This window comes from Falco biarmicus, chromosome 4, assembly GCF_023638135.1.
Source record: "Falco biarmicus isolate bFalBia1 chromosome 4, bFalBia1.pri, whole genome shotgun sequence".
In the NCBI taxonomy this organism is placed as follows: Eukaryota; Metazoa; Chordata; class Aves; order Falconiformes; family Falconidae; genus Falco; species Falco biarmicus.
This window is the reverse complement of record NC_079291.1, coordinates 76,061,089-76,087,734: the sequence shown is the minus strand read 5'-3', so window position 1 is coordinate 76,087,734 and position 26,646 is coordinate 76,061,089. Positions and strand designations below refer to the sequence as shown.

Genomic DNA, 26,646 nt, shown 5'->3' with positions numbered 1-26,646 from the left:
CAAGCAGCTCAGTGTGTGCAGGCAGGGACCAGCAGCGGGAAGGAAGAGGTGTGAGTCTGCAAGAATAAAGCTGATGCATCACACAGTTGGGGCTTGGGATTTTGGTGATCCTGCTCCCGCTGGCCGCTCTGCTGGGATTATGCTTCGCTGAGCCTGACCCAGGCTAAAAGCTGGGGACACACATGGATGGGGACACGTGTCTCTCCTTCCTGACCCTCTCTCTCTCTCTCTCGTTTTGGGCAGCGCACAGCAGAGGGTACACAGAGCATTCCAGTATTGGCGGAACAAGCTCCCCACAGGACACACAGCCCTTTTGGGGTATTGGGAAGCCCCCTGTACCCACAGACCAATGGCACTGCTCTCTAACCACCAGGCACAGGGCCACGCACCCTGCGGCATGGAGCTGGCACTGTGCCCTCTTGCCAAGCCAGCAGCATGGCAAATCCACTGTCACCATCCTGGCTGCAACATCCCCAAACCTGCCTGCTTGCCAAAGTCACGCTGTGGCACAGTGATGTCCCTGCGAATGCCACGGCCACCCTATGGCAGCCATGGCGAGGTCATGACCCGTGCGTATGCTCAGACCCCAGGCATCACAGGGCTGTTTCACCCCTGCATTTCCCCACACCAGCCAGAGGCAGAAATTCATGTGAAGTAAGAAAAGTTTGCCCTCACCTTCAGCTGCCTGAATGGATGTCCCAGCTCCGTGATACGGTGCAGGACATGAATTTATCCCCATGCCTGAGCAGGCAGAGACACCCATGCACTGAAGGGGGACAAACCCCCATGCAGGGTGCTGGAGAGCACAGAGACAAGAGGTGACATCCCAACACGACCTGATGCTGTGCCAGCCCTATGGCTCCATCTGGACCCACTGCCGGGGTGCTGCAGCCCCCCCAACCCTGCCCCTCAGCCAGCACTGGGCTGACAAGCTCCTGCATCCATCCACCTTCCTCCTGCTCACTCCTCTCCAGCCACGCGTGACCATCCACCACAAGCCTGCATCAGTGATGCCCGGCCAGAGGAGAGAGCCCGAAACCCCGCAGCCCCCAGGCTGAGCAAAGGGAACTTCCCGGGCGGCCTCTCCTTTTAATTGGTGCTAATTGCTGCGTCTGTTCGTGCTGGCTGGGGAGATGTCATTGTTGAAAGGCACAGAGGGGAAGGCTCGGGGAGCTAATCCAGCTTTCAGCCGCTAAGCCCTTCGGAGGCGGGTGATGGAGAAGCTCTTTCAGGTCCCTTCAGAGAGGGCACAAAGCCCGATAGGGGAAAGGGAGAAAGAAGGGGAGAGAATCAACAGGAAAAACTACTTTCACACGCAGCTCGGGGAAAGGTCTTTGTGCGCGGGGCTTGTTGGGGGGAGCTTGAAGGGACCGCGCTGTGCCCCCACCTCCTCTTCTCTCCCTCATTTATCTTTTCAGCCCCATCTGCCAACAGGGTGACGCAGCTGGGGACAGGGATGCTCAGGAGCACGGCCCTGCAGCACCAGACCCTCACCCCACAATGGGCACGACGCACAGGAGATCTGCAGATGCTCCCCCAAAATGAGCCTCCTCTGGTTTAACTGCTTTTGTGCCAGCAGAGCCACCATGCTGCTTTACTGGAGGATTCAGTGGTGAGGCAGATGCAGTGTGGGGTGCTACAAGGGAGGCAGACATCGGGTCAGGGTCCTCCTTTTGTCCCAGGTGGCCTCCATGGGTTCACCCACCAGCCGGAGCCCTCCCCTGCCCGACCTGCCGGCAACTGGAGGCAGCAGCCCTGTGCAGGGTGCAAAGTTGAGGGTGGGGTTTTTTCCCTGAATTTTGATCCAAAACTCATCTTTCTGAGACAAGTGAGAAAAAGCAAGGGCTGGCACATTCTTACAGGGTGTGAGGTGCTTTAAAGCATCATCTCCAGCACTTGCTTGAAATCCACTGCCTTTTTAGCCATTCCTAAAAGAAATCCACTGTAATATATATATATACACACACACACATAAAGCCAACAGCTGGGATCTCAACAAGACACTGATCACAAATACTAACAGGTCCCTCTGACCTCCGGCACATCCACTGAGCCTTTCAGGGGCTGATTAATGGTATGCCTTTCCCTTGTCTCCATCCTCCTGCCACCCCCTGGGACCTGGGCTCCAGTCCAGCAGGAGCAAGAGGCTCTTCCTCCCTCTCCCAGACCTTCACAGGGCTCTGGCATCCCCCAACCCCATCCCAAATCAGGACAAAAGGCAAAAACCTCCACTAAAATCTCACAAAGATTCACAAGCGGGACAGCCAAGCAACGCCAGTTTGACGCTTCAGAAACGTTTCATTTCAATGATGGTATTTTTAACTCATGGAAGCCTTTGCAAGGACCGAAAAGCTAAAAGCACCATGGAAAGCACCGTGCCAGACTGAACACAGATGATGAAATGTTGAATGGAGATATCTCGAGTATTTCCCTAATCTCTGCCAGGTTTTGCTGCCTGCTCCCTGCCTCAAAGCACATCTCGCAGGGGCCTGCCATGATTGCCCCTCCTGGCACAGGCACTGCTGGTTTACTGCCCGAGGGAAACACCTCCTGCAGGGCATCCCACACCGAGGTTTACTGACACCAGTGGTTTTTTGGAGGGTGAGCACCTGCAGCAGAGACCAGGTAGATGTTTGAGCCTTTCCCAGCCCTCCAGCAAGGGGGATGCTCCTCAGCACTTCCAGACAAGCACGCTCCATCACTTCAGCTCAGCACCCACCAGTTCCTCCGCCAGTAACCCATTTTAGGGTTTCAGCCCCAGAAAAAAAATAATAAAAAATTAAAAAGCACTTACCCAGACACTCGTTGGCCTCCCGGGCGCTCGCCCGCTGCCAGGGCCGGTCATAGTGGAAGGGCTTGCAGCGGTCACACTCCGGACCCTCAGTGTTGTGCTTGCAGTCACACACCAGCTTCTGCTCCTTGTCCTTCACGCAGCGTGCTGCATGTCCATTGCACTTGCAACGCCCACCAACCTGCAGCTCCCCCACTGCATAGTAATAGGGGGTCGAGCCAGTACCTCCCTCCTCCTCACCAGCATCCCGGCTGCCCAGGTCACGGAAAAGATGTGGGCGGCTGAAGACCACACGGATGTCGGTGGCCGTCACCCAGTCCTGGAGCACGGGGCTGCTGTCAAAGTCCTGGGCAGAGGGTCGCCCATCAAGAGTGCTGAAGGCAATGAGCCCACCAGTGAGGGGGTAGAGGTCAGTGAGGCCATCAGTGCAGAGAGCCTCTTGCTCGTTCTGCTTGGTGACAGTGGCTTTGCTGGGCTTGCCGTAGATCTTACGGCACTGGGAGGAGTAGTACTGGTATGGCACCCAGGTCTTGCCATAGTCCATGGACTTCAGGATGGCAGTTGACTCGGGACGGGGCGAGCAGAACTGGAGGCTGACATAGACCACCTCAAACTTCTTGCCGAGGGAAAGGGTGAGGGTGACATTCTGGGGCGAGTGGTGGAGGGTCTCTGAGCGCCAGCATGTCATGTTGGATGCAGTGTTGAGGTCAGTCAGATAGGCGGGTGGGTGGGCTCGGCGGGGGTCTGAGGCATTGCAGTGCCGTGTCGGGGGCTTCCCACATGTGCTAGAGGCTTGAACCTCTTTCCCAAAGGCAGCGTTGACAAATTCAGGGATGCAGCGGCGAGGAGCACCGCTCTCATCATAGCAAGGGTCTGGTGGAGTCTGTTGGGCCATGAAGGGGTTCACTGTCTGGGAGAGGCCCAGCATGGCGGTGGTGAGGAGCAGACGCAGGAGCTGCAGGACCTCCATCCTCCCAGGGTGAGGGAAAAGGCTCCTCCCTAGGGCAAGAGCAGAAAGAGCAAATGGCACTGGCAGCCCTGCCAGGAGCCACACGGCCGTGGCACTGCCCATGCAGGGTGGCTAGTAAGGGATGGGGAACACCCCCATGCCTGGCCCTCAACCCGTGTCCACCTTCCCACCCCACATCTACTGATGCAGCACCCTGGGAGCGGGGCAGGGAGGCAATTTGCACTGCCTTATCCACACCCATCCTTCACCGCTCATCAGCGAGAGTGAAATACCACGGGAAATGGCAAAAGGAGCTTAGCTTTGGAAGGAGGAGATTGAAATTAGGGTCCAGCCCTCCCCCAGCCTCTTATAAACTCTCAGGGGTGACAAGACTGTTCACATCTGCCACCAGCCCCAGCTGTCACGCGGTTGCCAAGGACTGGTGGCAGGGAAGAGCTAGGGAGACCTTTCAGCTGCAACAGTAGCTGCGAGCTCTGGGTTATCCAACTGCGGTCTGAAACAGCTCCTGCCAGTGCAGGAGAAAGGAGCAGCAGCAAAAACAACTTACAGGGACATTTTGCAACAGGCAGGAGCTTTCCAGGATGAAGCCCCAGGGCTCCTGGGTCCAGCATGACTTTCCCTGCTGTGCCACAGCCCCAGCAGCATCCTGCTAACCATGGACATGGTGGCTTCTCCAAGCTGGGACTGGGTCCCCTCCAGATCCCACTGCCACACTACCTGAGCATTCCCAGTGGCAAAGGGAGGTGACTCTGGCCTCACCCCCAAGAAACCCAGGTTTGGGTCTGGCCTGTCTGTTAATGGAGGGAAAGGCAAGGACCAAATGCAGGGTTTGGCTGAGCTCCTCTCCCAGCAGCTGCAGCATAGGGTAAGGGGTGCTGGGTGGCTCCCAGGGGACACGGCCCATCTCCCATATCATCGCTGGCTTGGAGGGTGGAAGAGGAGCTGGAGTTCATGTCCCCTCCCACCAACTCCAGCTGCAGCAGGAGCATCCCACAAGATACAGATCGGCCATGCCACATCCTTAGCATCATGCAAACTGCCATTCCTCACAGATTCACTTGAGAATGGCCCCAAACACTGCAGCTGGCGGCAGAGACCTGAGCTGCCTGGCTGAGCTGATGGATGGCATCAGACCTGCCATCCCACATTTGGCTGGAGGGGCCACACTGTCCACCCCAGCCACCAAGCCAGGTTCTCTGGCCTCTGCCAGCCTGTGGCACAGGCAGGGCAGGTGGAGGGGATCCTCTCATTGTCCCTTCTCCCACTAGTGAATCCTTACAGAGTTTTGCACTTCACTCTCAGGAACAAAGGCCTGTGCCGGCAGCATGACCCAGCATAGCAGATGCTGCGCTTCCCATCTACAGCCCCCAGCACCACTCCTGCCGGTCCAGCTGCCCACACTGGCCAAAGGAGGCCGGCAGGGAACAGCCCATTTCAAATGATCTGGGTTTTTTTGTTTGGTTGGGGTTTTTTTTCCCCTTTTACCAAAAATAAAAAAAAAAAAAAAGGAAAGGAGCATGGCTGTGGAAGAAAGCTGCCTGTTTCTGAGCTGCCAAACCGCAAATGGGGGGAAGCTCCTCCCTTCCAAGCCATGCTCAGCTGCTCAGCCAGTGCTAGAGCCTGTGCCCGCCGAGGCAGGAGTGAGGACGGGGGTCTCAGCCCATCCCTGGGCATCTCCTCCAGGACGAATCCTGGCCCTGCCACCTCTGTGCCAGTTTCTCACTGCTTAATCCTCTGCTGATGGAAAAGGAGATGCTCAGTGCTGAAAAACTGGTGGCTGCCTTGGTGGTCTCTGCATCACCCCAGCAGTGAGTCCCCCGCTATCCGGCAGTGCTGTGGAGCCTTTTGGGGACACCAGCCTATGGCGCGGTGGCTGGGCAGCCAGCAGGCAACAAGATGAGGGATGCTGTCCCTGGAGCACCTGGATTACCGAGAACCCCCTACTCGAGGAGCAGGCTGCAGGCAAGGGCTGCAGGAGTAGAAGGGTGAGCTGCAAGGATGGAGCAATCAACACAGCAAAGGAAGCACCTTGCCACAAGCACCAGGCAGTGAAGAGCATTCCCTGCTGCAGGAAGCCCACCAGGCTCTGTCGGGAGCCCCAGCCCCACTGCAGGCAGCTGCCTCCTGGGCAGGAGGCAAAGCCACAGCTGCTGCAAGCTCCCCAGTGTCTGCCTGTCTGGGAACCTGAGTGAAGACAGCACCTGGCTGACCCTGCTAATGCAATCCTGACGGGACCATCCCCAGCACCTGCCTGGCGCAGAGCAGCAAGCCAGAGCCCTGCTTCTGTACTCACATCCAGCACAGCAGCCTGCAAAAAGCTGACCTATCCCCCTGCAATGCCCGACAAGACCTGGCCATGTATGTACCTGCAGAGACCAGCACAACCCCTTCAGTCCTGTGATGCTGCCAGCTTCTCCTTCATCCCCATCCCACGGTGCACCCCACAGAAAGGGACCCAGCCAGGTGCAGCCACCACTACCTCCCATCCCACCAGCCCCAAGGCAGTACATAGCATGAGGACAACCCCATGGGAAGACCTTTGCGCTGGGAGGAGCTAGGAGAAACCCCTGGGGATGCCTCAGCAGCTGCATCCATCCACCCCAGGGGGACTCAGGGAGTATTGGACAAAGTACCCACTAAACCCTGCTAAGGAGGATCTTCTCCACCTCCTCTCTGCTACATGGCAGCAATGGGACAGGATTAGGGCCATGCTCAAATGTGCCACCTGCAAATACCTTTTAATTCCCTGTTTGGTAACACACAAAGGTAAGGGGAAACCCTGCCCAGGGGAGAGAGACAGAACCAGCAACAGTAATGGCAAGGGGAGAGCCCAGAGGTGAAGGTGTTACAAGCAGGGGTGGGGGCAGCAGCTCCAGGACCCAGGCTAGGGTTACCACTGCTTTTGGGGCACATGGGGAGCACCAGCATCTCCTGCCCATTCTCCCTGCCCCGCTGGCAAACTCCATCCCTCCTGCCAGCCAGACCAAAGCAAAAGCTCCAGAGATTCAGTACCCAACTTTTGGGGTCTCTGCTCCTGCTGAGGAGCAGCCGCCGGGGAGCCAATGCTCACCCAGCAGTGCATCGGCGCTGCAGAGGCAGGGCATGAATGGAAATCATTATCATCTGCAAGACCACACACAGGCACGCACGCTCCGCGCTCGGCTCACCCCATTATCCCGCTGAAAGAGAGCCGGGGCCGGTGGTCTCTGCAGACCTCACCTCCGTATCAGAGAGGAGGGCAATCTGCTCCCTTGTATGCATATTCAGAGTGACCCCGGGACTGTCGGCAAACTGCCAGAGGCCTGGGAGTGGGTATTTCTCCTCCCGGCCCCCATATGCCCCCCCTTTCCACTTCCCATCTTCACTGCCCCTGGATCAGATCAAATGGAGACACTGCTGACTAAGCAGGGAGAAAGGAGATGAGCCCCTCGGCGCTGAATCCAGCCCAGCACCCGCTTGGATCCAGCACAAGGAGGAACATAAGCAATGGGGTGCATCTCCCAGGGACAACATCCCAAAGGTGTCCCCAGCAAGGCTCTCGGGTGGCCGCCAGCTCCTGGCCACCAGCAGCACCCGAGGAAGCAGCCACCCTCCCAGCTCCTCCCCAGAAGTGGCTGCATTTTTGAGGTGGGCGATTTCCTCACTCCTCCGCTCGGGGAATGCTAACAGCCGTGCGGTTTGGAAGGAAGTCATGCCGCCATAGCGCTTCAGAAGTGTTTTAAAAAAAAATTAGCTACCGCATCCAGCACCTCCACACCCCTTCTCCCTACAGCAACACGCTTCCCAAAGCAGCCGGCAGCATTTCCCTGCCTTGTGGGAGGCTTGTCGGGGTGATGCTCCAGCCCACTGTGGGTTCCCTTTTCCATCACTTTCTCGGGAGGCAGTGCTGCTGAGAGCAATGCTGGGCACAGATGCATGCCCAGAGCTCAAGGTCTCCCGGTGCCAAGCCACCAGGTGGGTGCTTGGTCCCCAAAACTGAGGCAAGTGCAGCAGGTGAGCCAGGGCAAAGAGAACAAACTTTCCCAAATACAGACGCTGGTGCCTACAGCAGGCCCAGGGTCACCACCCAGTAGACTAGGGGCAGCAACAGCTTTGCAGAGGTAATTACAGGATTAAGTGGAACAACACAGGGCGGGAAGGGAAGGGGGTTATTAGCCAGATTTGATCCCAGGACCTCTGTGGCACGGGAGCAGCCTTCTCTAATTAAAGCTGAGGGGGGAGGCGTGAGCAGCCTGAGTGGTGCTCCACCAGCCACTGCAGCCCTGCTACCAAAAAATGTGGGCTTAGAGGACAGGAGATGGCTAAAGCTGAGCAGCCAGCACTGCCTGGTAGGGGAAGGGGAAAGCCCCAAGGGATGGCAGGGGAATGGTGCCCTCCTGCCAGGGACCTGTGCTGCTCCCCTGGGTCCTCTGCGATGCTGCTGGCATGGTGCAGTGGGCTGGGTTTCTCCTCCAGGCCAGGGCAGCACAGTGCGTGGGGTGCTCGCATCACCTTAGGAAAGCACATGGCCTCACTTGCAAATGGTTGAGATGGGGATGCCTGCTTTCCACAAGGTGCTGCATCACCCTGTGCACAGGGATGAACTCCTAAGTGCCAGCACTGGGCAACGACAGAGCCACCCACCCACACAGGGCACCAAAAGGCCCCTCATGGCACAACATAGCCATGAAGCAGTGGGTAGAGAAACCCCAGGCAAGGACCAAAGGACCCGGCTGCTTGAGTGGACCCAGCAAATAGATCCAAAGTGCTCAAATAGGGCTGATCCATGAGGATTGCTCTTCCGTGAGCTGTGCCACCCCCAGTAAAGCCTGCCAGCAGCTCTGGTGTCCTCTGTGCAGGAGGGCACTGGTGAGATGGGAGGGGAGGAGACTCAAAGCAGAAGAGGAGCAGCGTGCTGAGAAGCTGCAGCCGGGCACAAATGGCCAACATGTCCCTTAATAAGGATGTATAAGCTTTTAGACCTTGCACATTCCTACCTCATTAGGGCCTTCCAAGGGCATCACCTCTCCCTTGCCACTTGTGCTGTGGGAGCAACCCACTACAGATCTGCTCCAGCCCCATAAATAGCACCCATCCTGGGGAGCTGCCAGGGTCCCCAGGTCCCTCTGCCCCCCTCCCCTCCATGAGCACCAGTCCCTCAGCCACCGTGCCAGCTGGCAGATGTTGAGTGGGGGGATGCAGCAAGCAGAACACGTCAGGACCAAACTGTGCTCCGGCCATGGATAAATCATTCCATGTGTCGCTGTGACAAAAAAACACAACTGAGAAGTATTTAAAATGAAAGGAAAAACCCCACGCAGCCAAGGCACTGGGACCAGGCTCGGCTTCCTGGCAGGAGGGAGTGCGCACGGTGGGGAGAGGCCAGAGGGACACAGCAAGGCGGGCAGTACTAATTGCCTCCCAGCCACTAATGGAGCAACGGGTGCCCACTTGGGACGCAGCTAATGGCACCAAGGAGATGCCTTGCTTTTCTTTACAATCTCCCTCCTCTCTTCTGATATTTAAATCAGAAGCTTCCAAGCACTATGGATCCATGGAACCAAGTGCTCTGGGCAGCCCCTCAAGCTTTCCAACCCTGCTCCCCAAAGTATGTGCAGCTCACATGGGCAATTACACGGCAGTGCCTTCCTGCAGCAGGCACTCCTGGCGATAGATACTGCAATGCACTCTGGCAGGCCGGAGCCAGAATTACACAAGCCATACGATACCCCAGCAGTGCCAGGAGACGCATACAAATTACACTGCACGCAGGAAAGGATGGGCCAGATTCTGACCTCAGCCCGTTTGGCATCAGCCAGAAGTAACTCCATTCAGATCGGGCCAAACCAAGACGTAAGCGACTCCATTCAAATTTACACTGGCATACCTGTGGTCAGAATCTGGCCTGGCTTGAATTAGTTGCTGCCTGACGTTACAAAAGGCAGAAATGGAGCCCAGATTTCCTAGGTTATCGAAAACAACTAAAAAAAAAAAGGGGGGGGGGTGGGGGGGGTGGCAGGGGGAAGAAAGAAATCCACTACAAAACAAACAGTCCCTGGGCTACCCAACCATGTGCACAGAGCTGTGAGAGGCTGGAATGCCCAGATGCGTCCCTGCTCACCCGTTTTGGTAATTCATAAGTCACAATGATTTAAGCATGTTATCACCCACATGCTGTGGAGCTGAATCTGTTTTGCTACAACACTCTCGCATCCCCTGGCCAGCGCAAGCCAGAGATCTCCTCCTCACACTCCCAATGCAACAGCAGCTCAAGGAGACATCTGGAGCCTCCGGCCTTGCAGGAGCAGAAAGCATGCCTGCCTTGATGCTACCCTATTTATTAACCTCTACTACTGCTTGACTTGTTGCTTTGCCCCACTCTAATCCCACCCCACCTCCCTGAACCCCTTTCCACACTCCTGCCACGCTGCTCAGCTCTGCCACATGCTCCCAGAGCATCCCTCAAGGTGCAGAGGGCTTTCTTCCTGCTGCTCCCAGCAGATGCATGGGACTTGCGTGGTCCCAGCCCAGAAGTCCTCATCACTTCAACCCCTTTCCACTCCATATGGGAATAAAGTGATCTGGTTTCCATAACGTCCCTCGTTGCCTTTTCACAACATGCCGGGCACAGATGTTGAAAATAGTCTGGATGAATATTTAAAATGGTATTCAGAGATGACAACATTTGGCCAGCTTTGAAAGATCTCTCACATCGGGTAGAGGATGGCTCACAACAACGGGGCCGGAAACATGCTGCACTTTGACATCTCATTTTTTTTCTTCCCCGCCTCCCCCTCGCCTCGCCCCGGCTATTGGTACGATATTTCATGCCCCTGGTGTCACACAGCCTGTTATTGCTTGAGTGCCAGCCAAGTCTGCAGCATTTGGAAGAGGCCGTCACGTACGTTTTTAAACATCACGGGGCAAAGCGGAATATGGAAAATCTGTCGCGTTTCCATACTGAGCACAAGTGTCCTGCGCAGGCTCAGGGAGGGGCTCATGGGGGCACAAAATAATTGCTTCCTTATGGAGCAGGGCCTGACTAACAGGGTGGGGGAACAGGAGGCAGAGGTGCCGTGGGCACCCTCAGCATGGCGGGCTGCTTCCCTGCAGAAGGAAGACCAAGCTGTCTCAGCACATGCCCCAGGGTCTGCACCAACACTCACCTCCTTCAGGGCTGGGAAACCCTGCTCAGATCCACACCTCTGCCAGCTGCCACCCAATGTGGGACCTCTGTTCCAACCAGCCCAGGCTGAAGACATGTTCTGGCACCCAAGGAGCAACAGCAATGCTCCTCAGCCTAGATTCCCATCAGCTTGCATTTCTAGTGGGCTCCTCGCTTCAGGCCACAGCTGCATCCCTGTGTCTGGCTTCTTTCTTCCCCAGACTCCAGACTTACCTCTGCTTCTTCTCAACCCCGTGTTACACCTGCTCTCTTCTCTGCAGCAATGCTACTCGCCTTCCTCCTTCCACACACAGGTGGAGGAGGAAGGGCTGTTTGGACCCCCGCAGCCCACTCTGCGTTTGGACCGCTGGACCTCCTGTCCCCTCACCAGCTTGCTCCAACCAGGTGATCAGAAAAGCACAGCAGCTCCCTCTGTTTTATAAATGGAATATTGCAGAAAAAAAAAAAAAAGTTGCCCTCCATCCATCCAAACACCTTGGAGGGTGTTTTCAAAGCATGTCTCAAGCCACAGCCCGGCTACACAAGTTACAGGGAGCTCCAGCCTCTCCTGGCTTTGAGAGCAGGCACCAGCAAACTTGACCAGGGGAGAAGGATCTGTGTCATTTCCAGCCATCCGGGGTTTGCACATCCAGGTCTACACTCAGTATCATTTCAGCCCGACTACAGGTTCGACACTAACAGCATGGATGGAGACAGGGATGCTCAGCCTGGTTTACATCCCGTATGATCATGGGGTGAGGTCATCTGAGAGAGGAGAATCCACGCACAAGTGCTGCCTGGCTGAACGGCAATCAGGCAGGACCGCTGCACTGCCGGAAGAGCTCCTGCTGCTGCCCACGGGGCCTTCCTCACCCAACACTGCTCAGCGAGAGCCAAGCAAGGCAGCAGACTGCTGAGCGCCACGTCCCCCATCATGCCAGTTATTCCTTATCCCAAGAAAGGTATTTCCATCCACCCACTCTCCAGTGGGCCAGGGAAGCTGCCAGAGGGACAGCGTTTTGAAGAAACAAGGGTTCAGCAGCCCTGAGGCAGAAAAGCAGAAACAAACCCACCAAACACAGCCTAGCTTCCACTCTGCCTGTGCCACCACCCACTCACCCATGCCCCAGCCAGAACTGCCAGCCTCACCCCAGCTGTCATTTGGGGCAGGGTGCTGGGGAGTCTCACCCAGCCTGGCCCCAGGACTGCAACACAGCTGAGGACATGGTGTGGGAGTGATTTCCAGAGGGACCCCCCCACCAAGCTGCCTCACAGCGGGGGTGTCTCTCAGACAGCTGTGCTGGGCAGGGACCAGCAGCAGCCTCACGCATGGGTTGGTGGTGAGGGCAAAGCCACCCCGTCAAAGTGCCCAGTGGCTTTGTGGTGGTGGAGACCTGAGCAGAGAAAGGCCAGCGGAGACCTGAGCGGAGGAAGGCCAGGCAGGAGCTGCAGGCAGGGAGCACGTGTGTGCCCGGCCAGCCGGGGCTGGCACTGCGGGCAGCAGCCAGGCAGCGCTCCCGTCGCCGGTGGGTGCCAGGGCTCAGCGCCTCGGCGGGCTCCGGTCCCCCCAGCAGCTCCGCGCAAAGGCGGGGGGGTGGGGGGGGGCCTGCGACACTGCGAGGCTTCGCCCAGCGCCGAGCACCCCCGCGTCCCCCCCGCCGGGGCGGTGGCAGCGAGCCGGGCCGGGACAAAGCGCGGAGCGGTCGGGGCTGCGCGGGGCCGGCAGCGGGGCTCGGCTGCGGACGGGCGGCACCCCCGGCCCCGCTGCGGGGAGGTCCCGGTTTCGGCGGTGAAAGGATGGAAAGGGGAATAAAGGGAGGGTGGGGGGAGTGGGAAGAGGGAGGAATAAAAGGCAACGAGGGAGGGGGCGGCGGGGAGGAGAGCAGGGAGCTGCTCGGCCAGGGCCGCCGGCGCCGGGAAGTTGGAAGCGCAGCTTACCGCGGCCGCGCAGGTAGCGGGGTCGGTCCGGGCAGCAGGTCCGGGGGGCAGGCGGCGAGAGGAGCCGGGGCCGCCGCAGCAGCCGCAGGGCGGGCGTGGGGGCAGGTCCCCCTTCCCTTGGCTGATCGCAACACACACACACCAAAAAAAAAAAAAAAAAAAAAGCGTAATAGTAACAAATTGCCAGGGAAGAGGGGCCGGGGGGGGGGTTAGAAAAGAAAGCAGAATAAGGCGAAATAGTGCAAAGCGGGAGTGCCGCTCCCGGCGGTGCGGGCGGGTCCCCAGCGCCGTGCCCGCAGCCGGCCGTGCTCCCGCCCGCTCCGCCGCACCGCCCGCGGCTGCTCCGGCTGCGAGAGGGAGGGAGGGAAGGGAGAAAAGGAGAGAAAAGGGAAAAACAAAACAAAAAAAAAAAAAAAAAAGAAAAAGAAAAAGCAAGAAGTGGAGAAACTGAGCCCCGACCGCTGCCTGGAAGCGGAGTAAAAAGGCTCCAATAAATCCCGGGTTGAAAAGACGGGAAAAGTCACCTCCCCGAGGAAATCAGAAGCAGATTTCGAGCCATTTAATCACATGCAGGGAGGTGTGTGTGCGTGTGTGCGCCGCCCGCCGCGGCGCTGCCAGCCCTGCCTCCACCCTCCCGCCGCCGCGGCCGCCCCGCCGGGAGCGGAGCGGGAAGGGGCCGGGAGCCGGGAGGGCCGGGAGGGGAGGAAGGGGCCGCCCCGCCGGCGGACAGCCCTCCCCATCGGGGCGCTGCCGCGGGGGTCCCGGCGGCCGCGAACTCCCACCTGCCGCCCGGCCAGCCCCACCGCGCCCCCGGGAACTGGTTTTGCCCGAAGCGGGTCCATCACCCCGGGCGCACCGGTAGCTCCGGAGCGACAGCCCAGCGCGCCGAGAGTTCAGCCGGTACCGCAAGGCAGGCGGCTGATAATCCTCCCCCGGCTTCCCAAAGCAGAAGAAATGAGGGATTTACCAGGCGGGAAGCAGCCTCCTCTTATGGAGGAGGATAGAGTCTCTGCTCCATCCCGTGATGCGGGGGCTTTTCACGTGCTGCGGCACCGGGGCTGGCCTTGGCCTCTGATTTCTGGTCGGGGGTGGGGGAGAAAAATGGGGGCATTTCCAATTTCTGCTGTGAGAGGCTGCCCGGCACAGCTGCCTCCGGGCTTCCCCAGGAGGGTCTGCACCTACCCCCCCTCCCCCGCCCGCGGCCACCTGCGTGCGGGGCAGGAAAAAGGTGAAACTAATTTAATCAGCATTTGTGTGAGGCGCTGGAGGAGAGCAGAAAACCTGGACCTGGATCCCCTTGCTCACTGGGGTCACGTTCGCAGCCCTGCAGCCCCCACACCTTCCAGCATGGCCTGGGGAACGTCCTTCTGTTGATGCCCTTGCAATGGATGCAAGGACTCGGGAGGGTACTGGAGGTGGGGAGAAGGGCAAGATGCTGGTGCTGTGCTCACCCGTTACCTCCCAGGCTCCAGGCCAGCATCACCCCGCTCCCAGAGGATCCCTGGTTACCCACATCCTGTTGCTCCAGGGCAGCAGGTTGCAGAAGCACTCTCCCCAGCCGGCTGGCAGATGCTTGCTGAGGGAGAAGACCCCAGCTGGCCACAAGTCCCAGGGGAAACACAGTTTGCTGCTCTCAGCCTTGTCGCACAAAAAGCATTCTCCACTTATTCCAGCAGCAGGGACGTGGATAAGGAAGGGTAAAGCTTCACTGAGTGATGGGGCAGGGGAACCTCAAGGGTCTATAAGCCCAATGCCATGGGTGTTCTGTATCTTCTGTCTCTCTCTGTGACACTTGTGCATTCAGAAAGCCAGGAGGCCAAGCCACAAAGTCCCAGCAGCCCAGATGCAGATCACAGAGAAGCAAGTGCAGGGCCAGCATTTGCTTTTCGTGGGGCTAGATCAGAGTGTGGGACAGAGTGAGGTCAGCGATTGTCAGGAAAGTGAGGGACTGTATGCATGGGGCTGGGAACAGGCTGGGATGACCATGGGGCGAAAGAGGGTATGGTTTGAAGATCCTGAGGTGACGTAAAACAGGAATTGTGGCAGGGATGGACCTGAAGGTGTTTTCCTCACCAGAAAGCACAAGGACTACCATGAACATGAGCCGTGATGCTAAGCCTGGCTGTTCCAGGGTGGTGCTGAGCCGGGGGACTGTGTCACCACAAACTCAGTGCTGCTGTTTTCACACTCATCAGACATCCCTGCCTTGGGACTCAAACATTATGTTAGAGGTGCTGGCCACCATACGAGGAAGTCCTGGGACTGGTGTCTGCAGACTTCACATCAGTGAAAACCCAGCTGAGAAGGACAGAAGCTGTTTCCTGGTTCCCCATTTCCGCTGTTCCCTGCACACTCCCTCTTTGCAGGATGAAGAGTCTGAGAAAAAAACATGAATCTGGGTTTGGCAAACAGGGGATGCTGAGGATATCAGCAGGGATGGAGCACAAGCTGTAGTAGGAATCGGACTGCTGAGACCCTGCTGGGTGTCCCTCTGCACACCAACATTACCATGAACTGGGTACCCAGTGCTCACTGCATTCCTGGACAGATTTCCAAGGGCTGGGAGGAGGAGAAGGCAAATGCACTTGGTGGTTTCTGCATCCTTGGTGTCTGCAGGAAGCTCTGCCCCCTGCAAGCTTCTGTTCTGCATGTGCATCCATTCCTGCTCCTCATGCCATGTGAAGGCATGACATCTGGTGCCAGCCAGGCTTCTCATTTAACAAAGGATTGCTGGAAGGATACGGACATCCGTAAGCTGTTGGAGCAAAAGCTGTGGCTCCAGCACCAAGTCAGCTGGGGCAGATATAGAATCACAGAATGGTCTGGGTTGAAGGGACCTTTAAAGACCGTCTAGTCCAACCCCACCACAGGGCCTTCTGTTGTTAGACCAGGTCACTCAAAGCCCCATCCAGCCTGACCTCAAACACTTCCAATGATGGGGCATCCACAACTTCTCTGGGCAACCTGTTCCGCTGTCTCACCACCCTCAGGGTAAAGAGTTTTTTTCCTTATGTCCAATCCAAACCTACCCTCTGTCGATTTAAAACCACTGCCCCTTTTCCTGTCACTACAGGCCTCGGTAAAAAGTCTCACTCCGTCTTTCTTATATATGTCCAAGGGCTGCAGTAGATGTCCCCGCAGCCTTCTGTCATCCAGGCTGAGCAACCCCAGCTCCCGCACCCTCTCTGCAATCAGTACCGCACATCCCCCCGCCACACACGCTCACAGTCGGTCCAGCCGTGCAGGGGACGTGCGTGGCCTTTGCCCTCGGCCTGCGATGAGCTCTGCCCCCCGACAGCCGCCCGCCCCGCGGCAGCCCGGGCTGTGAACGCCGCCGGCAGCCCCCGCTCGGGCGATGCGCGGCCTTCGCTTGCCCTCTGCTGGGCTGGCGGGGACGCGGCGAGCGGTGCGGGCCAGCCACGGGCCACCCCGGCCAGCCACGGGGCCACCCCGGCAGCCGGGGTCACCCCCTGCCCTCCCGCTCAGCTGCGGCTGGGGGCGGCGGCAGGGGGGGCCGGAGCGGGGGCGGGGAGGGACGGCGGTGCGAGGGCCGGGCACCCCAAGGTGGCACCCCTGCCAGACCCACAGCAGGACGGCCACAGCCCCCAGCCCCACTGGAGAGAGGAGGATGCGTGGGCACCAGCAGCTCCAGCACCCTGCTGCCTCTGCATCCCGCCGTTTAGGAAAGGAGAGGTGGAGGTTCCCATTCCCAGGCGGGCTCCTGCCGTCCTGCTAGGCAGGCAGGGAAGAGACCCTATTTACCAACTTCCCCAAGTCCTTCTTTAATCTCTTCACTGGAGAAGGAAGAGGTTTGCTGCCAGAAGGGAGGACTCTTTCCTTTGGCTGGTCCCACAGGCCCCTGCCCAGTGCAGTAAGATAAGAGACCCCCATTTTAGCCACTGGGTCGTCTTCAAGGTGATTCCATAATTCTCACATTTCCCCTTCTTTCTGTGCCATTTACTCTTCAAAGGCCACCTACACTGCCTCCTTTGCTGGGCTGCCAGTCCCCCGGCAGACCCATCTCCCTTCCCATGCTGTGTTTAGAGCCTGTCACCATAACTGGCTTCTTCTGGAGTGCAGGTCTCCCCAACTATCCCCAGGAACTGAGACACGGTCTTGCCAGGGCATGCAGTGAGGTACGAACACCCTGCCTCATGGGGTGTGCTTTGCTCAAGGTATCCTGCCACAGCTCCATCATGCCAGTGGCTTGGGATTCCCCTGCAGCTCACGAGCCCTTGGGGGACCATGCCCTCCAGCCCTGAGCCTCCTGCTCACTACCAGCCTTCCTGCAGGCACAGCACACCCACGGTGCGGTAAGTCTTTCCTCTCAGTCTGCACTGGCTGGAGAACAGAGACGTCCTAGGCTGCCTGCCCACCCTGGGGTCCAGGTGCAGGCAGCACCCAGGGTCTGAGTACAGTGGGGGTATAGGGGCAGCCCAAATGGGCGTTTCCTGGGGACCAACAGCACTGCTCTGTGCCATAGTAACTCTTCTCTGCCACCCGGGAGGGTCAATGGGGACAGCTCGCAATGAAGTTTTCAGGTCTGGGTGCCCCTACGAGCCTGTGTAAAATCAGCATAACATTGCCACAGACAAAAACACAGACAGGCACACACCTTTGCCTCCGCCTGCCATCTCCCAGGGGAAAGCTGAGCATCTGGGGCTCGAGTCTCATTTATACACGAGCCATTTCACCGCTGACATAGATACGTGCTTCCAAGCATAAGCAGACATGAGCACCAGACTCCGGTGGGGATAGGGATTGTCAGTCGAAAGATGTGCAATGAACCTGGCTTGGGAAAAAGAAACAAGGTACAACATCGCTGCAACATCCAGCATGTAACACCTCTGCATAGTGATGCTACATGTATTTTTCCCTGCCCTGACCCTGCTCACTCCACTCAGAGGAGGCTGTACAATAACATGGCACGGGCCAGGCACGGAGCCAGAGCTTTAGCTAAAAGCACAAAACCAAGCTGGGGCAGACCAAGGGCTAGCCTGCCCTGCAGCCTCCCTCCCCAGCAGGACCGAGCCAGGGGGAGGCTGGAGGGGTGCTGAACCTGCAAGCAGTCTGTGCTGAGGCCACGTGCCAGTGCTGTCACCTTTCCCAGCCTTGGGCTGGGGGGATGCTGCAGGAGGAGGGTGAAGAAGCCAGGAAGTACGTGCAACACCTCCCCAGACACCCTCTGTGACCCCAGCAAGCTGCAGCTCTGCAGGCACCTCAGGTCCTGCTCTTCCAGCTCTGCGTTACCCCCTGTGGCTGCCCTCGCCCCAGGACTGGTATCTCCCTGTGGCTGTGGCTGCCCTCGCCCCAGGACGAAGGGACTGGCATGTTCCTGCTCTGCTGACTGCCGAGGTGCAGGCATGCCCTGGGCAATGCTGAATTCCTGGAGCTGCTTAACTGCAGGCCGCCAGGCCCAGCAAGCAGCTGTTCGCGGGGTTCAGGAGGGGGTTTCGTGCCTCTTTCTGCCCCCGGCAGCTTTCTGAGCTGCAAGCCCCGCGCCTGGCCCTGCCCAGCCACCCTGCGGTTCGTTTTTAACTGCCCCCGTTGCGCTGCCGCGGCTGCGGGTCGCTCCAGAATTTCGCCACCCCAGCCCACCTTACCAGCCTGCCTGCGGCCACCCCCTGCGCTGCGGCCACTGCAGTCCCTTCCCCACGGCAAGCAAAGGGACACGCGTGTCCCCAGGCGCAGCAGCAGCGGCTGCGGGCGCCGGCCAGGCAAGCCCCGGCGCCGGGAGCGGCGGTGCGGCGCGGCGAGCCCCGGTGCGGGCCCGCTGGCAGCGCAGCCCCGGCCGGGAGCCGCGAGGTGGTGCCGTTTCCCCGCCGCTGCGGGCTGGCCCCCGGGCTTGCGCGGGGAGGGGCGGCGGCAGCCTGCAGCGGGTGGCTCCGTACGGTGGGAGCGGGGAAACCCGTCCCCCGCGGCATTTGCGGCTAAATTTGTGTTTTCATCAGCGGGAGGATGCGGGGCGGTGTCTCGCACGCCTGCACTTGTGATGGGGGAGCCCTCGGCACGCTCCCTGCGTGGCGGGGTCTCTCGGCAAGCAGGGCTACCTGCCAGCAGCATCTCTGCTGAGCAGGGTTATGTGGATGCGGGGCAAGGGTTTCTCCTGGAAAACATCTCACCCGACCTTTCAGAACTGCCTTTCAGGCCCCCAAAAGCTGCTCACAGGCCTGAGGTCAGCAGCAAACCTAAGCTTTAGCACAAGGAGCTCTGTTAATTAACCTCATCAGGTACCTCAGTATCTTTGGGTGCTAGGGACCCTATTCCTGCCTGCCCTCACTTCCCAGCTCCAGTCAGGTGCCGAACAACCTTGGGCTACCTGCAGGGATCTGGAGAAGCTGGGCAATGTCCTCGTGCACTGGAGGAATCTGGCTGACGGAGAGCACCTCGTCCGCAGCGTTGGAGAAGCAGGCGTTCACCACAGAAAGCAGCTGCTGATGTTGCAATCGGAGCGCCGCATGCTCCTGGTGCCGCAGGGGTGTTCCCAGCCAGACACTGAGGGAAGAAGCCCACAAACCTGCCTGGCAGATGGAGGCTGTCCTGTACAAGCTGGGAGCAGCTCGCTAGGCTGGCTTTAGCATGGCTGGAGTTGAGGTTTGGCTTGTGTCTTGTTTGCTTCAAACCGATTCAGCCTTCAGCGGGCAGATTTGGGCTGGGATTCCAGAAAGCCTCAGCAGCTCAGGCCATGCCTCTGCCACTCAGGCGGGCATGGTGCAGCGTGTCTTTGTTTTGCTCCCAGGCTGCTGCTGGGCCCACGAGTTGCAGCACAGAGATGCCGGCCCAGGAGCCCAAAGCAGCAGGACCTGCTGCTGCTAAGACTTGCCTCGAGCTGTACCCTGCAGGCTCTGCTAGCAGCCTGCGCTCTGGAGCCCACTGACTTGCGAGCAGCAGCACCTGGCATGATGTAAAAAAATCCCTGTTTTTTGAAGTGCTGGTGGATTTAAGTGCCTTGCCCTCTTTGGGAGTGCTGGCACATGGAAAGGCCCGTAGGGATGAAGGTAATTCCCAGGAGGCAGCAGAAGCACTGTGAGCACCTGGGCAAATTGATGTGCCTGCAGGACCAGCTGTCTGTTACCACTGCCAGCGTTATTGAACTCGCTGCGGAGCACATCCCTGCTCCCAGCAGTGCTGGAGCCAAGCATGACAGTGCCCTGAGCCAGAGTGTGCAAATGGGGTGTGCAGGTGTTTCCCAAGCATGGCCGCTGCCATATTGTCAAAGCCCCTTGTTGTGGCACCCCACACGGGCCAGCATGCCCCCAGCCTCAGCCCCCAGTGGCACTTGCTATGGCTACAGATGGCCGCAGATTTCATGGTGGGGTTGGGGCTGCTCTTCTGTGGCCACACTCCTCCAGCCCCAGCTACTGCTCGGGAAGGTCACCTCTCCAGCCAGCCTCCGCTGACAGTCCTGGGGCCCAGCTCCCACCAGGGGAGAGCCCAGGGGTGCCCTGGAGTGGCCGTGTCACACCAAGCAGGCAGTATGGGCCCTGTTGTATCATCTAAAGGTCTTTATCTGAAGCTGTCCTGGGAATGAGTCTGTCTGGAAAGTGGTGGGGCTACCTGGCTGGCAGCCACAGGGAGGGCTGGAGGGAGCAGGGATCCACGGGGAAGGGCTAGGGCAACAGGTTAGGAAGGAGGGACCAGGATGAAGAAGGAGAGAAGGCAGGAAGGGGAGAGGGAAGGTGGGAGGGAAAGGAGGGGCAAGAAGCTCATAGGAAAGCAGAACATGAAGGGGGAAGAGAAGAAAGACGGGTTGGGGGGAAGAGAGACACAGAGAGTTTTGTAACAACTTAAATTCATTCCAGACAATGTCCAAGGAGCCCTGGCAGCACGGGTTGAAACAAACCCTGCCTTTGATTTTATGAGTTCATTATATGTTGTTTGGGACAGTGATTCACGCGTCTTGGCTGCTTCACATTTTCCCTTGTGTCACAAATGAAGAGGGGACCACGGGATGGATTCTTTGGGTGGAAAATATTCCCTCAATTGTTAGGTAAACGTCTCTGTGCCATGCAGAGGTCCCAGGAGAGTGGTCTCCTGGGCTGCCCCAGCTCCCCGCACAGCATACACAACCTCTGTGCCTTGTGTCTCGCTCCCTCTTAAAGGGAAAGCACTGGGGCTGGCCGGGCGAGGTCCAAAGGAGGTGAGAAGATGCCTGGTGGTGACCACACATATTCTGCACTGGCCCTTCATTGCAAAACATGGGACAGGCCAGAGGACGGCCACTTGGGAGACCTCATGCTCAACTGGGGAGGAGATGCAGCCACCAAGGATGGTGCTGTGAGAACAGTGTCCCAGAGCCTATGTCTCCTGAGGGTGAGGGAGGGTGATGTCAGAGCTGCAGCCCCAGGCTTGGGGACCATGCTGTGGTCATACCGCAGCACTGCTGTTAGTGTTCCTCACCTCTGTCCCCATCCTAAGAGCACCCCTGTGCTTACCGCTTGTTGCTGCCTGAAGGTGAGGGGTGCTGGACAAGGTCCAGGTAAAACCATTCAGGAATGGCTTGGTGGCTTTCCTAGACCATTTTGATTGGACATATTCACAATCCTAACACAGGACCTGGTCACAAAAAATAACAAAACCTGCCTGAGCCAACACCAAAGTTTGCATTGGAGCTGATTGAAAAACACCAATGACTTGGTTGGGTATTGTTACTATTTTTAGCTTCCTGTGTCATTTCAGGTTTTCCAGCGAAAGGAAGAAAAAAGTGCACTGATTTTTAAAACATGTTGTTGGTAGAGAAAATAAGGCCTCATAAACCGAACACCAAAAGCTTTTTGCCTGACATGTTCTGGTTTTGATTTATAAATCCTCTTCCAAACCCAGACAAAGTTCAGCAAAATTTTTCATTTTGACCAGAAAGCTAGTTTTTGGTGCTGTCAGTTCCAGCCTGAGCCCTGGGAATGACAGCGCTTCTACCCTAACCAGCCATGACCCATCCAACCTGAGCAGTCACAACCCATCCAACCTGACCAGCCATGACCCATCCAACCTGAACAGCCACAACACATCCAACCTGATCAGCCACGACCCATCCAACATGAACAGCCACGACCCATCCAACCTGAACAGCCATGACCCATTCAACATGAACCACATCACAGCCTGCAGAGCTGCTCACGCTGCTGTGTCTTACACCAACCAGTGTGAATGTGCTACCAAGATCCACACGTTCCTCATCAGGGCATGGAAACTTTTGCATGGATCTGGATTAGCTTGTAAGGAGAGCTGAGACTTGCTTCCATGCTCATGCCAGTGCCACATGAGCTTCGTGCTGACCCCCGGGTAGCAACGCCATGCAGAAGCTCACCTTGAGGTGGGCTGTGGCAAACGGGACAAGGAGCGCTGCAGTGGGGCTGCTGAAAGCTCGTAGGCCAGTAAGGGAGGACCGATAGCCCAGCCCTGCAAACACAGAGATGCCCTGCTCTTGCTGAGTCCCAGAGAGCTGGTTGCCCCATGCCCCCTTCTTCCTTCAGGCCTGGGCTAAGGCGCTGCCAGTCCTGCGGGGAGTCTCTTCTGAGGATAGAGTGCAGTCTTTATTCTGCTGGCATTGCCGGCCAGCATCTTCCCCCAGCACAAGCTTCACTTCAGGAAAATGAGGGTTTTTTTAGTTTGAATGTTGTTGTTTTTAAAAAGAATTCTTAGGAAAAACACTCGCTGAGACGGAGCAGCTCATTTTCAAAGTTATCCTGGGGCAAGAGACAGAGGGTGTGGGCTGCGATGCACACCCACATCTGTACAATAAGGAAGGCAACAGTGCAAAGCAAAAACAATTGCATGAAAAGCTTTCCAACAACAAAGTTTGCAAACCCGCAGAGCCCAGGCTATTTCTTGTGGTCGGTGGGTAAGAGTTCCCAGATAATGGGGCCTGACAATGGAACAATGGGGGCCAAAAGACGCAGCTCATGATTAGGAGTTATATAACAGCGGCTGGCATTTATTAATAACACTCGTGTTGTGCTTTATTTTCTTAGTTAGCACTTTTCAGGTTCAGAGCACTTTATAACCCCTGGCTATTCCACATTTGATGCTCGGCATGAGGTGACTAGGAGGAAATGTTGGCCTTAAGCAGTAGGAACGTGCTTCACACCTGCTTCTGTCGTAGACCTTAAAGGGGAGAAGGGGCAGTGCTAAGCGATGGGCTTGCACTGACTGTGTGGGACCTCTCCTGCTCCCCACAGCCTTACAACTGGTGTTAAGACCACAAAGAAGCATCATCTGGGAAAACAGTGTTTTCAGGAGATGAATTACAGAACCTTAATGTTTTCAAAGTGCTCCTTTTCCTGGAGAACAAGCAAAGCTTGGACTTTCGTTGGGATGCAGGAGTACAGTTGGGTGCGATCCCAAATGGGAACGAGCCCTGGAGAAGCAGTCCACAGCCAGCCTGCAGCGATGGCATCTGCCTCTTGGCTCAGCTTTGAAAGTAGGAGCGAAACGTCCCTCTGGAACAAAGACAACCCTGATGGCTGTCTACCACATCCCTGGGACGTCCCAATCGAAGCAGTAACCATGGCTCCTCTTGGAGGACCCACTTGGTGCAGTCTGGGCCAGGCCAGTGGCTTGCTTTCCCCAGCACGCATGAGACCTTGACGCAGAGCAATAGTCACTCCGCCCAGCGCAGGGGATGAGCGGTCCCGTCTGAACAGGTTGTCTCCTTCTGGTCTGGGTAGGCTATTTATTGCTCCTCTGACTGTTGCTCGTGGTATGTGCTGACCGCTCAGCCTGCTCATGAAAAACAAGAGGATTCCCATCCAAGCTCCAGTGCCAAGCAGGCAGCGACGGTTTTCTTCTGAGCAGGCCTGGGAACCTCTTCTCAGTCCTGGGCGGCAGATGTCTCAAAAGCAGCTCAGACCTGGGAGAGCTGTAGCCCAGGGACCAGGCTTTTGGACTCAGACACCCAAACAGCTCATCAGACAGTCCCTTGGCTCACCCAGAAGTAGAACTAGCACAGACAGGAGCGAAACCTGCCCATGTGCATGCAGGTGAAAGCAAAGGAGTCCTCACAGCCCTGCAGCTCTACTCCTAACCAGGAGGCACGGGGAAGCTGCAGACACCACCCCCCCCAGCAGGACACCCTGCAATGAGAAAGAAGCGGGTTTTGCAGCTAGAGCAAGGGATGTGACCCTGTGCTTTTCTCCCACTGGTGCTTGGAGTGCACGTGCTCCAGTAAGCAGTCCTGAGGCATGGAAATTCACACTTCCAGTATTTTCTCTCCTAGGAAAGGCCTGGGGATGCTAAACAAAGCCAAGGGCAGAAAGCCACCCTAGGGAGAGCTCTATGGCAAGTCCAGGGAGTCGTGGGCAGGTGCCCATGCAAGTCTTGGCTGCAGTTCTTAGATCGCTGACTGAAGGCACAGGGCTATGATGCTGAAGTGCGATTCCCAGAGCGTGTTGAGCAGTAGCCAAGATGATGCATCCTGTGAGGAGGAAATCTTGTTTGTTAGTGTGATTTAAATCATTCACATCTGCCCAGACATGCCCACCTACACAGGAGAGATCTTGAGGTAACAGATACTATGACCCTGCTTTTGTTTCACCTGGTGTCTCAGGGGTGCTGGCAGCATCAGGAATATTTTCTGCAGTTGTGATCCACCTCCCCATTCTGGGGAAAAATCACACACACTGTCAGCTAGTGCTCTTTGGTGGAGAGAATATTGCCTGCTGCACTCTAAGTGCCAGAAGCAGACTGCAGGGATTCTGCTCAGTGGCAGCCACCTGCCAGCTGGTGGCTCATCATCTGTTCTTAGTGTCTGAAAAGGCAACGGCAAGGTAACCCCCCCAGACCAGTCGCTGCACATCTTCTCACCTTTTTGTTGTCTGCATGCCAAACAGCACGTGAGACAGAGACAGCAGGATGCCAGCTGCTCGGTGTCCTCCGTGATGTAGCCAAGGGGATAAGGACAGGCAGGGCTGGTACCAAGCGTCACTGGTGACACAAGGGGACCACAGAGAGTGGGCTGGGGTTGGCTTGCTCTCAGGTCTTTGGCTACAGAATGGATTGCTGGCAGTGGTGGAGAAACAAGGGCATCTCCTGTGGTTCCTCTCTCGTCATGGATCTGGCTCAGCCTCAGGAAAGAGTTGGTCCTGGGGGGCCCCTTCCTGCCCCGTGTGCCTTCCTGCGCAGCTGGGATGGATGCAACCAGGCTGGGTCAGGCCTGGGGAGACTTCACAGCTGCACAGCTGTGCTACATGACAGGGGTACTAACAGGGGGAATAGTGCCCCTTGAGCACCCACCTCCGGACATCTGGCCCCAATGATCTCACCCAGGGGCTGACCGGGCTGGCCGTGCGGATGGGATCCAGCTGCCTGTGCCTGACTCCAGGTGAGGCAGGGTGAGGTGAGACTGGCTGGATGAGACAAGGAGTCAGAGGAGATGATGAGAGTCACTTCAGACCTTTTAAATCAAGACTTACATGTACCGTTTGTTGCTGAGATTGAAATCGGGACAGTCCCAGCTCCAAAGATGGTGGGCATAAAAGGTCAGATTTTTGTTCTGTATCTCCAACCTGAGTGCTATAGCTAGCAAAGTCTAACAGCACACCACTTCCAGGCAGGAAAATCCTTTTTGTTATGCACCCTGAAATGCTGCATAGAAAAGGTTTAGCTACAAAGCATTTTCTCTGGGGAAGAAAAGCATACTGACCCAGGCAAGTTGATGAAGAAAAAAGCATTCTCCTTGCACGTACTGGAAAAGGATCACATCCACCATCCAGCCTGAAAGAACCTTTTGGTTGCTTTTTTGCCTTGTGCCACTGTGACCACACACACCAGCAGCACAGTCTGAATGTGCAGAGTCAGGGGGTTCCAACTAGATGAAAAGAAGCCTCTAGAATACCCCATCATGACTTTTTTTGCTACAATTTAATTTGATGGGAAATTGCACAGATAGACAAATAACATGGTTCAAGGTAAGGTCTGAAAAAGTTTCCTGCCAATAGCAAATCCATTTCCTGGGGCTGTTCCTTTCCAGCATGGGTCTCAGATGGCCTTTCTTAGGCAGATGTGCCGCATAGTGCTTGCCAGCGGTTTTTGATGAAAAATGGCAACAAAATACGACATTTTGATGAAGAACAGAGGAAAAAACCTGACTGAATTTTCACAATTCCTTTCCTGACTCCTGGCTTGCTTCAGAGTTGGTTGAATGTTTCTAAATTCAGCCACGCTTCAAAATTTTTGACCAAAAAACACAAGGATTTTTTTTTTAGAAAAATGTTTCTCAGTTTTTCCCTTCTGGTTTGGCCATGTGTCCTACTGACTGAGAGGAGACTCCAGTTGGATTTTCTGACTAGAACCATGTTTTAAAGAGCGCAGCCATTCCCTTAATTTGGGCTGATAAATCTTGCAGCCATAGATGAAGATAAATCACATTTTGAGCCTGGAGTACAAATTCTCAGGGTTTAAACATTTGTGTGGTATTTGTTAAGCAATTTGAAGGCTTATTGAAGTAACTGAGCTGGACAACAGGGCTGGACCTGGACCAGGACAACAACTGTGTACAGACACTCGGCGCGTAGGCAGCAGAGATGGAGGAGCCTAGATGAATCCCACTTCACTCAGCACGTTCACGGGGGATATCTCCTTTCTTCTATGCAGGGTATCTTTGGTTGTGCTTCTTCTACTGCTCCCTTCGGGAGGACGGAGGGCTGCTTTGTCAGTCCCCATGGGAAGCCTTTATATTCAAGGCACGCTAAAGCTCCTCGTGAAGAATAAATGGCCAGAGGAAAGTCGTGGAGGGCTTTGGACTTCTTGGGGCTGTTTTCTGGCCAGGGGCTGCCACTGCTGCTGCAGCTGCCAGAGGAAAAGAGG

At 56.8% G+C, this 26,646-nt stretch overlaps 1 protein-coding gene across 1 annotated transcript in view; it reads right to left on the bottom strand.

Moving 5' to 3' along the window:
• Window positions 1–12,949, bottom strand: part of NTN3 (netrin 3) — a 31,947-nt gene extending 18,998 nt beyond the window's left edge. Inside the window, exons 1-2 of the mRNA XM_056336512.1 lie at window positions 12,844–12,949; window positions 2,795–3,790 (exon numbers count right to left, since the gene is read on the bottom strand). Coding sequence (XP_056192487.1) covers window positions 2,795–3,761 — 967 coding nt within the window. The 5' untranslated portion in view covers window positions 3,762–3,790; window positions 12,844–12,949. The remainder of the gene's footprint in view (window positions 1–2,794; window positions 3,791–12,843) is intronic.
• Window positions 12,950–26,646: the final 13,697 nt, after the last annotated feature.